The 13,909-nt window shown below is 36.9% G+C and overlaps 1 protein-coding gene across 3 annotated transcripts in view; it reads left to right on the top strand.

Annotated features, from left to right (window-relative positions):
- GUCY2C (guanylate cyclase 2C) overlaps positions 1-13,909 on the top strand; it is an 89,570-nt gene that overhangs the window by 22,501 nt on the left and 53,160 nt on the right. For all 3 annotated transcript variants that reach the window (XM_066264534.1, XM_066264533.1, XM_066264535.1), the window contains 2 exons: positions 3,728-3,813; positions 7,585-7,696. In XM_066264534.1, the coding sequence (XP_066120631.1) occupies positions 3,728-3,813; positions 7,585-7,696 (198 nt within the window). The remainder of the gene's footprint in view (positions 1-3,727; positions 3,814-7,584; positions 7,697-13,909) is intronic.

The raw sequence follows: 13,909 nt of genomic DNA, 5'->3' as shown, positions 1-13,909 counted from the left end.
GCAGAGTGAGTCTTTTGTTGGCTTCAGAAGGTGGTAGACAAGGCAGCACCAAAGCTGAAGAGCTGCTTCAATGTCCACAGTGTATGACAACAATAGGAAGAGATCGCTCCTGCTCCCCTGAAGAAATATAATAGAAAGGGAGGGAGGCAGGGACAAAGTTTCGTTAATATTCTCCAGTGTCTCGGCCCTGGCCGGTTGGCTCAGCGGTAGAGCGTCGGCCTAGCGTGCGGAGGACCCGGGTTCGATTCCCGGCCAGGGCACATAGGAGAAGCACCCATTTGCTTCTCCACCCCTCCGCCGCGCCTTCCTCTCTGTCTCTCTCTTCCCCTCCCGCAGCCAAGGCTCCATTGGAGCAAAGATGGCCCGGGCGCTGGGGATGGCTCTGTGGCCTCTGCCCCAGGCGCTAGAGTGGCTCTGGTCGCAACATGGCGACACCCAGGAGGGTCGCAACATGGCGACGCCCAGGATGGGCAGAGCATCGCCCCCTGGTGGGCAGAGCGTCGCCCCTGGTGGGCGTGCCGGGTGGAATCCGGTCGGGCGCATGCGGGAGTCTGTCTGACTGTCTCTCCCTGTTTCCAGCTTCAGAAAAATGCAAAAAAAAAAAAAAAAAAAAAAAAAAAAAAAAAAATATATATATATATATATATATATATATATATATATATATATATATATTCTCCAGTGTCTCAAGTTCTTCCAGACTCTTTATGTACATTCTTAACCCTCTCCAATTTTTTAAATTGTGGTAAAACACATAATATAAAATGTACTACCTTAATCATTTTTAAGTGTAATTCAATGTCATTAAGTTTATTCTTATCATCATGCAACTATCACCACCATCCATCTGCAGAACTCTTTCCATCTTTTAAACTTCAATTCCAGTTATTAAACAATAGTTACACATATCCCCCTAGCCCTAGCCCCCGGCTACCACTATTCTACGTTTTGTCCCTGTAACTTTATTCTACATACCTTATATAAGTGGAATCATATAGCATCTTTTGTGTGTGTGTGACTGTCTAATTTCACTTATGAGCCTCATTCCTCAAAGTTCAATCCATGTTGTAAAATGTCACAAGATATTATTGATTGATAATTTTTTCTTTTAGCTCTTTGACTATAGAAGCCTTCCAAGTTTCTAATGCGAAATCAGCTAACAATTTTATTAAGTAGCCTTTGTATGTAACAAATCACTTCTTTTACTGCTTTCAGAATTTTCTTTGTCTTTGTTTCTTGACAGTTTAACTATAATGTATCTGGTGTGAGTCTCTGAATTTATTTTACTTGAAGTTTATTGAGTTTCGTGTACGTTTATATTCATGTCTTTGGTTAGATTTAGGAAGATTTGGACATTCTTACTAATATTCTCTCTACCTCATTCTCTCTTTCTTCTCCTTCTGGGACTTCCACAATGCATAGGACGATCTGCTTGATAATGTTCCACAGGTCCTTTAGGTTCTGTTCTGTTTTCCTCAATCCTTCTCTTTCTATTCCTCAGACTCAATAATTGCCATTGTTCTATATTCATGTTTGCTGATTCTTTCTTCTGCCTACTCAAATATGCCTTTGAATCTTCTAGTGAATTTTTTCATTTTAGTTATTGTACTTTTTACTTCCAGAATTTCTCTTTGGTTTTGTTGTTGTTGTTTAGATTTTTGGTCTCATTATTGCTATTTTCATTTTGTTTATGCATTATTTTTTGCATACTTTATCCACGTTTTCTTTTAGTTCTTTGACCATCTTTAAGAAAACCGTTTTAAAGCCTTTGTCTAGTAGATCCACCATTAGGTCTTTTTCAAGGACAGTTCTGTTATCTTATTTTATTTTATTTTGAATGGGCCATGTTTTCCTGTGTAGGCCTTGTTATTTTGTTTTTGTTGTTGAAAATTGAACATTTGAATATAATAATGTGCTAATTCTGGAAACCACATGGGGAATGAGAAATTCTCTCCTAAGGAATTCTCCATTCCCCAGGGTCTGCTGGGTTTTGTTTTTCCTTTCTGTCCTAAGTGTTTAAAGCTATCTCTATGCTGAGAAGTAAACTTAAGACCTTCTCAGTTCTTTTCTGAGTTTCTGACTTCCCCTAGGCATCTTTCTCATGTCTTCCCCTAGGTATGTCTTCTGATTTCCTGTAGGCATATCTCTCAAAGAGAAAAGAAAGAAAAACAAAGGGAATGGCAATGGCAGCAACCCTTTAAGCCCCTTGAAAGTCGTATCAGCAGAGGGGTGGGGTTAGTAGCAATAGCAGGAGGTGCAGCAACAGTGGCCACCACCTCTTTGTCTGCACCTCTGTGATGATAAGCAACAAACAGCAATCAGAGCACAGATCCCCAATTCTTAGAAAACAGGTCTTTCTTTTTTGCTTACCCTGGCTCCTGCAAGCTGCGTATGAGCTGCTCTAAGAACACATGCACAGCTATCTGCCACAGAAATGAGGAATAGGGTAATAAGTAGCTGCTGTGCTAAAAGCAGAAATGGACAAAAGTTAATCACAACATACTCTCTAAGACTTCCCCTGGAAGTTGCAAACTTTTGATAGACTTCAGAGTTCCAGAATAGTTACACCAGACAGATTCTGCCAGTGCAACTGTTATCTAAGTGGGGAGATAGATTTCTGATGCTTCCGTCTCTACCATCTTCTCAAAATCCTCCTCTGTGCATTTTTAGTTAATTTGATCATATTTGTGATCTCGGCCAAGCATCTTAATGGCCACTAACACAGGCTTAGAGCCAGGAAACATTTATTTATGTCCTAAATTAGCCATCCACTAACTGTACAACCTGGAGCAAGTTATTTAAATCTCTCACCTCAGATTTCTCATCAAATAAAATAGAGGTAATAGTTTCTGTATCATGATATTTTAAGAAAAATAAAATGATAAATGCATATAAAACACTTAGCCCAGAGGCTGGTATAATAGACACAAAATAAATACTAGCTAGTATATTGAACCACATGAAACTGCTGATATTTGATCATATTTTTTACCTAAACAGCCACTTCATTAGTTTGTTGCACTGCTATTACTTCATAGATAAAAAACTGAGACATAGAGAACTTATTTTTTTCAATGTTTTCAACCAGTAAGTGATAGTGAAGGGATTTTAATCTTCTTACAATCTGAGATTGCACAGTGACATACACACTGTGATACTAGATTAATAAATATTCTTAGCAAAAACTTCTCACTAATAATCAGGAGGAACCTATTACATTTAGTGCCACCCTAAATACAATAAAAAAGATTTTTCCTTTTTTTTTTTTTTTTTTTTTACAGAGACAGAGAGAGAGTCAGAGAGAGGGATAGACAGGGACAGACAGACAGGAATGGAGAGATGAGAAGCATCAATCATTAGTTTTTTGTTGCACATTGCAACACCTTAATTGTTCATTGATTGCCTTGACCGCGGGTCTTCAGCAGACCGAGTAACCCCTTGCTCGAGCCAGCGACCTTGGGCTCAAGCTGGTGAGCTTTTGCTCAAACCAGATGAGCCCTCGCTCAAGCTGACGACCTCAGGGTCTCAAACCTGGGTCTTCCGCATCCCAGTCCGATACTCTATCCACTGCGCCACTGCCCGGTCAGGCTTTTTCTTTTAACTAAATAGCATCTCTAATTAAAATATTCTTCAGAAATCTCAGGGCCAAGAACCAATCCATCAGAATCTAACTGGTCTTTCAGTCAGCAAGTTAACAAAGACGTCTAACTCTCTGATTTTGCTCTAGGGTATATGGGTCCTGTGACTTTGGACGACTTTGGTGATATTGATAATATTATGGCACTTCTGTATACCTCTGTGGATACCAACAAGGTATGTGTGACTTCTTATCGAGAATTTGGGTTGAAGTGATTGGCTGAGGAGGGGTAACTTGGGAGGTAAGTAATAGTGAAGGAATTAAAGAAGTTACATAAACATAACTTCTGGAAGTCAGTTTATATTAGATCACAGTTATGCTCATTTTGACCCATGAAACTTTTGACCCATGAAAGTTTTTATTCAGAATATCCACTCTATTTACTATATTAAAAAATACCACGTAGAATAAATTGGTATAAAGACCAAACTAGCCTGACCAGGTGATGGCGCAGTGGATAGAGCGTCAGACTGGGATGTGGAGGACCCAGGTTCGAGACCTGAGGTCGCCAGCTTGAGCACGGGCTCATCTAGTTTGAGCAAAAGCTCACCAGCTTGGACCCAAGGTCACTGGCTTGAGCAATGGGTTACTTGGTCTGCTGAAGGCCCACAGTCAAGGCACATATGAGAAAGCAATCAATGAACAACTAAGGTGTCGCAACAAAAAACTGATGATTGATGTTTCTCATCTCTCTCTGTTCCTGTCTGTCTGTCCCTATCTATCCCTCTCTCTGTCTCTGTAAAAAAAAGAAGAAAAAATGTCCAAACTTTTAATGGGATATCAATCAGAGGTGACAGTTCTCTTGTAAAAATTATTTATTCATTTCCACAACTAAAAATTTCAATGAGCCCTGGCCAGCTGGCTCAGTGGTAGAGCATTGGCCCAGTGTGTGGAAGTCCTGAGTTTGATTACTGGTCAGGGTACACAGGAAAGGTGCCCATCTGCTTCTCCATCCTTTCCCCTCTCCTCTCTCTCTATCTCTCTCTTTCCCTCCCATAGCCAAGGCTCCATTGGAGCAAAGTTGGCCTGTGTGCTAAGGATGGATCCATAGCCTCCACCTCAGGCACTAGAATGGCTCTGGTTGCAATGGAGCGATGCCCCAGATGGGCAGAGCATCACACTCTGGTGGGCATGCCTGGTGAATCCCGGTCAGGTGCATGCAGGAGTGTATCTCTCTGCCTCCTTGCTTCTCACTTCAAAACAATACAAAAAAAATTTTTTTCAATGAAACATTTCCTGTTCTCTCCACCTGAATGCTCATAACGATCACTGTGTAATCTCTCTGGCATGTATAAACAGCCCTATAATGCTATGCTTTTATTCACATTATATATGCCTTTTCTTCTCTCCACTTTAGTAGGTTCTTAAAAGAAAAGAAATGGGTCTTACCTCTACATGTTTTCAATGCTTAGCTTATTATCTGGCACATAGTTAATGGCTGATTATTTAATTTGAGAACAAAATGCCTACCTTTATGTCACCCTAAGAAGTGCCTATCCAAACTATGAAAACCCCCGTTGTAGCCAACCAAATTATCAGTGGAAGCTTTTTGTGTTTAATAGATTGTGTCCTTGCTTAACTGAGACTATAAGAGAAAAAAATTATTTGTTTTCATGTACTTTTCCAGTGTGCACATTATGGCATTCTTATGAATGTACATATTGAGCCACGTTTGTCAAAGATATCAGTAATGGAAAATGTGGAAAGCTAAAGAAAGTTAAGCCAGAAATTTAGGAGCAGAATTTCAAAACATAATCCAAAGTTTTCAGTTACAATATTGGATTTTAATATGCTATATTTAGCATACATTTGATGGAAATACCTTAAAATAAGACCCCTTCATGCTTCAGTTACTCATAGTACAACAAAGATAAATACACTCCCCTCTAGGTTATTTGCACTCGGGATGAGAAGCAAATACTTGTGATAAGATTCTATGTCAGCATGGTGGCTGCTCTTCAAAACACAAAATGTTGTTCTGTGCATTTATTCTCTCTGAAGGCAAATATAGCTAAATTTTTCAATAATCTAATGCCACCAATTGTGCTTTCTAATATGTGTATATGGAAAAACCAGAGATTAATTTTCAAAGCACAGGTCTACAGGTATATTATTATTCTGTATCTAGAGTAAGTCTCAGTAGAGATTCACTGCATCATACCCTAATATATAGGATATTTCTTACCCTCAATGTGTGCAATTATAGATTCTGCTGTCAAGGTAAGAGTGTGTTTTTCAGGATGTAACATTTTTGTACAGAATGTTTTAAGGGAATGGTGGTGAATTTAGAAAGAGGATTATTTTTTAGATGCCTCTTAAAAGCTGATGCAATGTGCATAGCAGTAATTTAAAGATACATTATTATTCCCATTGTCAGGTTACTTGAAAAAAAAAAGACTTTCATCTTAAAAACCTAGTATTATGTATAAGAAAATGCATTAGAGGAAAGGAATAGAAAAGATTTGTAAATTTTGTAGTTGACAGAACCTAAGAAATGTAGAATTATTTCAGAGCCCCTTGACATGTATCCAAATGGAAATTTATATTAAATATTTAGCTGTGGTGCATTTTCTCAAGACATCATTTTGAATGGCAACTTAATATTGTGGAAAATTTTGGTGCTTCACTTCTCAAGAAACTTGGAAATAATAATTTAGTTTCTCTTAGCTTCTGTTTTATCTTTACTGTTTTTTACATTTTTAAATTTTCAATGACAGTTTATACCCAATATTATTTTATGTTAGTTTCATATGCACAGCATTGTGGTAAGATAATCATATACTTTACATAGTGATTCCCTAGATGTTTCAAATACCTATCTGGCACCATACATAGTTATTACAATATTATTGACTCTATCCCCTATGCTGTACTTTACATCCTGTGACTATTTTGTGACTACCAATCTGTACTTCTAAATTCCTTCACCTTTTACATCTAGTTCTCTAACCCCTCCTCCCCTCTGACAACCATCATGTCTGTTCTCTGTATCTGTAAATCTGTTTCTATTTTGTTTATTTCTTTTGTTCTTTAGATTTTACATATAAATGAAATCATGTGGTACTGTCTTTTCTCTGACTGACTTATTTCATTTTGGATAATGCACTCTAGGTCCATGCTATCACAAATGATAAGATTTCCTTCTTTGTTATGGCCAAGTAATATTTCATTGTATAAACGTACAAAAAAAGCTGTACAAAAACGTACAGCTTTTTTTTTATCCATTCATCTACTGATGGACTCTTGGGTTGTTACCATATCTTGGCTTTTGCAAAAAAACAGTGCAATGGACATAAGGGTGTATATATTCTTTCAAATTTATTGTTTGGGATTTCTTCAAATATATACCCCAAAGTGGAATCACTGAGTCATCATACAGTTCTGTTTTCAAGTTTTTGAAGAACTTCTATACTACTTTCCACAGTGGCTGCACCGTATTCATTCCCAGCCGCAGTGCGTGTGGGTTCATTCTTCATATTCTCAATAACACTTGTTGTTTATTGATTTATTGATGAGCTCCATTCTGACAGTTGTGAGGTGATACCTCATTGTGGTTTTAATTTGCATTTCTCCGATGATTTGTGACATTGATCATCTTTTCATAGATGCTCAATGGTCTATTGGTCTTGGTCTCTATTTTAAAATTTATAAAATGAAAGACTTGAACCAGTTCTCTAAAAACCCAAAGACATAGTGTATGATAATTAAACAAACAAACAAAAAAACCCCAGAAAACTAAATGACCCACATGGAGCTTAAATCTGCATTCATTCTATGAAGCAATAAATGGATCCTAACAAGCTTCCCTACAGCTGGTTAACACTATCTTGTTTCACTGAGAACTGTTACTATGAAATTCAAATAATCATTTGACAGGACAGTCATTTCATTAAAAGTCATTCTAAAAATCTTTTTCTGTTCATTTTTTTTTTCATGCCCTGACACAGTACAAGCTTCTTTTGACTTATGACACTCACAAAAATTTCACTAAACCGGTGGACATGAGGCCCACATTCATCTGGAAGAATCACAAACTTCCTAATGACATTCCAGGCCAAGGTAAGGTATCCTTAGTGAATTTTCTTTTTCTAAAGTTGTTTTTCCGATAAAGAAAGTAAATTCTATGGTTTATGCAATTGGTCTGTGATTTTTGTTTTGTCTTGTTTATTGTCTGAATTGTATTTGCCAGGTTTGTAAATGTGAACTTTACTTCTCTGTACAATGAATGATATTACAGTTTCGATCAAATGTGGAATATATTCTTATTCTCACTTAACATACCTATTTTAAATATGTGTTCTACCCACCCTCTGACCTATAATTCTATAGGAAACTAGTTTTGATAATTGGAACAACAAAATATATTTTTACTGCTTTTATATTCTACTACAGTAAACTCAGAGAATACATATTTCAGCAAGGAATACTTGATGTCATCAGGCTGGGAGGAGGTCAAGGAGCAGGACCTCTAAAGTCCCCCTGTTCTCTCATAGGACATATACTTGGGTTATAATGACGGTTACCAACCCACTTAAGGTGAGGTCTTATCATGTTATGGAAAACCCTAACATGACCAGACCTGCATCCATGTAGGTTTCGGTGCAACTGTATGACATTGGCCATCTCTAGACGGCTGACCAAGTATGTCCTGGGCTCTTAGAACAGTCTGTTCTTGGTAGAGTTGGCCAAGGCTTACCACAATAAATAATAAGTAATTCCATGTAACTGATATATTTTAAGGAAAAAATGTTTAAATTTAGACAAATATTTATGTCCCAAGATGCAAAAAAAAAAAAAGAAGTAGAGCCTGGCCAGGCAGTGGCACCATGGGTAGATTGTCAGACTGGGACAGGTTCGAAACCCCATGGTCACCAGCTTGAGTGAGGGCTCACTTGGCTTGAGTGCAGGGTCACTGGCTTGAGCAAGGGGTCACTCGCTCTGTTGAACCCCCCCCCCACATCAGGACACATATAAGAAAGCAATCAATGAACAACTAAGGTGCCACAACAAAGAATTGATGCTTCTCATCTATCTCCCTTCCTTCCTGTCTGTTCCTATCTGTCCCTCTCTCTGTCTCTCTCTGTCACACACAAAAAAAAGAAAGAAAAAAGTAGAAAAACCACCAATAAAATGATTAATAAAATTATGATATAATTATAAATGGAGATTACAGCATCACTGTCTTTTCATTTGTTCAACAAAGATTTACTTAGTGCAAGGCAATGTTCTAAACTCTTGGGACACAGCAATGGACAACACGGATTAGGTTTCTGTTCTTGTCCAAGTCTTTATTTTCTGCCTCGTGAGTTATAATAACATTGACAGACTTCCTGCTTCAGTCCCTCCTGCCCACCTTCCACCAACCAACACTATCACCAGAATAACAGATGAGTTCAATCATATTACTGCAGTATTGCTAACACTTCAATCGGAAACTCCACCTTACCTGCAGAACAAAGTTTGAATGACTTATTATTGTACAAACTCTCTACGATCTCCCTACATCTCCAGCCATATTTTTCATTTTATCTGAAATCACTTCCCCTGTCTCTCAACTTCCTCCTACTTCCTTAAGAAAGGGTCTTGTAATGGTATGCCCTGTGTCCTTATTGATTCTTCTCCCTATGACAGAAGTCATCACTACCCGATACACCTGGAACACAACCACTTATCCTTAATATTTAACTTGAATTTCATCTTTCCTAAGCTTTTTCTTAGCACCTCAATATCAGGAATATATTAATCTTGCTTTTATCCTAACAGACTTCTAACATAATATGGGGTACTTATATCACATTTACTTATTTACACATCTTTTTATGCCATGTGGTATATGTGTAGGGTCCATTCTTTATTTCTATCTCCTTGCCTCAACACAATACTTTGGGGAGGAAGGAAGGAAGGAAGGAAGGAAGGAAGGAAGGAAGGAAGGAAGGAAGGAAGGAAGGAGAATACTATAAAGTGTTTCTAATCAGCATAATCTATACTTTTCTAAGCATGAATACCTTCCTTTTAGATTGGATTTAACAAATCCAAGGTTCCCTACAACTATCATGTTTTATGACCTTAGGGTTATAAACTCAATCTACATTCATTGTGATCAAGTTAAAAAAAATGTGATAACCCCAGCAGCCACCAGGAGGCAGCAGAAGCTCAACCTTAGTATTAATGTGATTTGGTGACTTATCTAACAAGCAAAACAAAAAAGTATGTTGAATTAAAAATTACAGATTGCAAATTATAAAAATAGATATGGAGATTTAAAGTACAGCATAGGGAATATAGGCAATAATATTATAATAACTATGAATGATGTCTGACGGTTGATCACTTTGTAAGTTACATAAATATCTAATCACTATGTTGTGCACCTGAAACTAATATAATATTTTATGTCATCTTTAATCTAAAAATAAATTTTCTAAACAATTTTTTCAACTAGATTTTAATTTTTTTATTAAATTTATTGAACTGACAGTGGTTAACAAGATTGTTTAGATTTCTTTGATACATGTGTACCCACCACCCAAAATCAAATCATCTTCATCACAATATCTATACCTCTCTTTACCTTTTACTAACCCCTCCACTCCTCGTAACCACCATACTGTTTGTGTCTATGAGTTTCAGTGTTATATCTCATATATGAGTAAAATCATATGGTTCTTAGTTTTTCTATCTGACTTAATTTTGCTTAGCATAATATACTCAAAGTCCATCAATTTGTCACAAATGGCAGTATTTCATTATTTCTTATGGCTGATTAATATTCTATTGTATATAACATCTTTTTTATTATTTTTATTTATTTTTTTAAATAAATTTTTATTAATTTTAATGGGGTAACATCAATAAATCAGTGTACATATGTTCAAAGAAAACATCTCCAGGTTATCTTGTCATTCAATTATGTTGCATATTCATCACCCAAAGTCAGATTGTCCTCCGTCACCTTCTATCTGATTTTCCTTGTGCCCCTCCCCCTCCCCTTCCCCCTCTCCCTCCCTCTCCTCCCCCCCCAACAACTACACTCTTGTTCATATCTCTTAGTCTCGTTTTTTGTTCCACCTATGTATGAAATCATGCAGTTCTTAGTTTTTTCTGATTTATTTATTTCACTCCGTATAATGTTATCAAGATCCATCCATTTTATTGTAAGTGATCCGATGTCATCATTTCTTATGGCTGAGTAGTAGTCCATAGTGTATATGTGCCACATCTTTATCCAGTCATCTATTGAAGGTCTTTTTGGTTATTTCCATGTCTTCGCCACTGTGAACAATGCTGCAATGAACATGGGGCTACATGTTGTCTTTACGTATCAATGTTTCTGAATTTTGGGGGTATATACCCAGTAGAGGGATTGCTGGGTCATAAGGTAGTTCCATTTTCAGTTTTTTGAGGAACAACCATACTTTCTTCCATAATGGTTGTATTACTTTACATTCCCACCAACAATGGATGAGGGTTCCTTTTTCTCCACAGCCTCTCCAACACTTGCTATTACCTGTCTTGTTGATAATAGCTAATCTAACAAGTGTGAGGTGGTATCTCATTATAGTTTTGATTTGCATTTCTCTAATAACTAATGAAGCTGAGCATCTTTACATATATCTGTTGGCCATTTGTATTTCTTCCTGGGAGAAAGAAGTATCTGTTCATGTCCTCTTCCCACTTTTTTATTGGATTGTTTCTTTGTTTATTGTTGAGTTTTATGAGTTCTTTGTATATTTTGAATATTAGGCCCTTATCTGAGCTTTTGTTTGAAAATATCATTTCCTATTTAGTTAGCTGTCTGTTTATTTTGTTGTCAGTTTCTCTTGCTGAGCAAAAACTTCTTAGTCTGATGTAATCCTATTCATTTATCTTTCCCTTCACTTCTCTTGCCTTTGGAGTCAAATTCATAAAATGCTCTTTAAAACCAAGGTCCATGAGTTTAGAACCTATGTCTTCTTCTATGTACTTTATTGTTTCAGGTCTTATATTTAGGTCTTTGATCCATTTTGAATTAATTTTAGTACAAGGGGACAAACTGTAGTCGAGTTTCATTCTTTTGCATGTGGCTTTTCAGTTTTCCCAGCACTGTTTGTTAAAAAGGCTTTCTTTTCTCCATTGTGCGTTGTTGGCCCCTTTATCAAAAATTATTTGGCCATAGATATGTGGTTTTATTTCTGGACTTTCTATTCTGTTCCATTGGTCTGAGTGTTTATTTTTCTGCCAATACCATGCTGTTTTGATTGTCGTGGCTCTGTAATATAATTTGAAGTCAGGTATTGTAATGCCCTCAGCTTTGTTCTTTTGCCTTAGGATTGCTTTGGTTATTTGGGGTTTTTCATAGTTCCATATAAATCTGATGATTTTTTGTTCCATTTCTTTAAAAAATGTCATTGGAATTTTGATGGGAATTGCATTAAATTTGTATATTGCTTTGGGTAATATGGTCATTTTGATTAGATTTATTATTCCTATCCAAGAACAAGGAATATTTTTCCATCTCACTGTGTCTTTTTCAATTTCCCTTAATAATGCTTTGTAGTTTTCATTATATAGGTCCTTTACATTCTTTGTTATGTTTATTCCTAGGTATTTTTTGTTGTTGTTGTTGCAATCATGAAAAAGATTATTTTTTTGAGTTCATTTTCTAATGTTTCATTGTTGGCATATAGAAAGGCTATGGACTTTTGTATATTAATTTTGTATCCTGTGACCTTACTGTATTGATTTATTGTTTCTAGTAATCTTTTTGTGGAGTCTTCGGGGTTTTCCATGCATAGGATCATATCACCTGCAAAAAGTGAAACCTTTACTTCTTCTTTTCCAATATGGATGCCTTTATTTCTTTATCTTGTCTGATTGCTCGGGCTAGAACTTCTAGCACCATGTTAAATAAGAATAGAGAGAGTGGACAACCCTGTCTTATTCCTGATTTAAGGGGGAAAGTCCTCAGTTTTATGCCATTTAATATGATGTTAGCTGATGGTTTATCATATATGGTCTTTATCATGTTGAGATATTTTCCTTCTATACCCATTTTGTTGAGTGTTTTAAACATAAAGTTGTGTTGCATTTTATCAAATGCCTTTTCTGCATCTATTGATAAGATCATGTGGTTTTTGTTCTTTGTTTTGTTGATATGGTGTATTACGTTAACTGTTTTACGTATTGAGATTCTGGGATGAATCCCACTTGATCATGATGTATTATTTTTTTTAATATGTTGTTGTATTCGATTTGCTAGTATTTTGTTTAGTATTTTAGCATCTGTATTCATTAGAGATATTGGTCTGTAGTTTTCTTTTTTCTTTTTTTTTTTCTTTTTTTTTTTTTTTTTTTGTACTTTTCTGAAGCTGGAAACAGGGAGAGACAGTCAGACAGACTCCTGCATGCACCCGACCGGGATCCACCCGGCACACCCACCAGGGGCGATGCTCTGCCCACCAGGGGGCGATGCTCTGCCCCTCCGAGGCGTTGCTCTGCCGCGACCAGAGCCACTCTAGCGCCTGGGGCAGAGGCCAAGGAGCCATCCCCAGCGCCCAGGCCATCTTTGCTCCAATGGAGCCTTGGCTGCGGGAGGGGAAGAGAGAGACAGAGAGGAAGGAGGGGGTGGGAGTGGAGAAGCAAATGGGCGCTTCTCCTGTGTGCCCTGGCCGGGAATTGAACCCGGGTCCCCCGCACACTGTAGTTTTCTTTTTTTGTGCCATCCTTGCCAGGTTTCGGTATGAGGGTTATGTTGGCCTCATAAAATATGTTTGGAAGTATTGCTTCTTCTTCAATTTTTGGAAGACTTTGAGTCGAATAGGAACCAAGTCTTCTTTGAATGTTTGATAGCATTTACTAGTATAATTGTCTGGGCCTGGACTTTTATTTTAGGGGAGGTTTTTAATAGTTTTTTCTATTTCTTCCCTGCTAATTGGTCTGTTTAGGTTTTCTGCTTCTTCATGGCTCAGTCTAGGAAGGTTGCATTGTTCTAGAAATTTATCCATTTCTTCTAGATTGTTGAATTTGGTGGCATATAGTTTTTCATAGTAGTCTACAATAATTCTTTGTATATCTATAATGTCTGTTGTGATTTCTCCTCTTTCATTTTGGATTTTTGTTTATATAAGTTTTTTCTCTTTTTTCCTTGGTGAGTCTTGCCAAGGGTTTGTCAATTTTGTTGATCTTTTCAAAGAACCAGCTCCTTGTTTTACTAATTTTTTTCTATAGTTTGTTTATTCTGTATTTCATTTATTTCTGCTCTAATTTTTATTATTTCCTTTCTTCGGCTGGTTT

Source organism: Saccopteryx bilineata, chromosome 1 (assembly GCF_036850765.1).
Source record: "Saccopteryx bilineata isolate mSacBil1 chromosome 1, mSacBil1_pri_phased_curated, whole genome shotgun sequence".
Taxonomy (NCBI): domain Eukaryota; kingdom Metazoa; phylum Chordata; class Mammalia; order Chiroptera; family Emballonuridae; genus Saccopteryx; species Saccopteryx bilineata.
The sequence above is the reverse complement of the archived record's forward strand: the minus strand, read 5'-3'. Positions and strand labels throughout refer to the sequence as shown.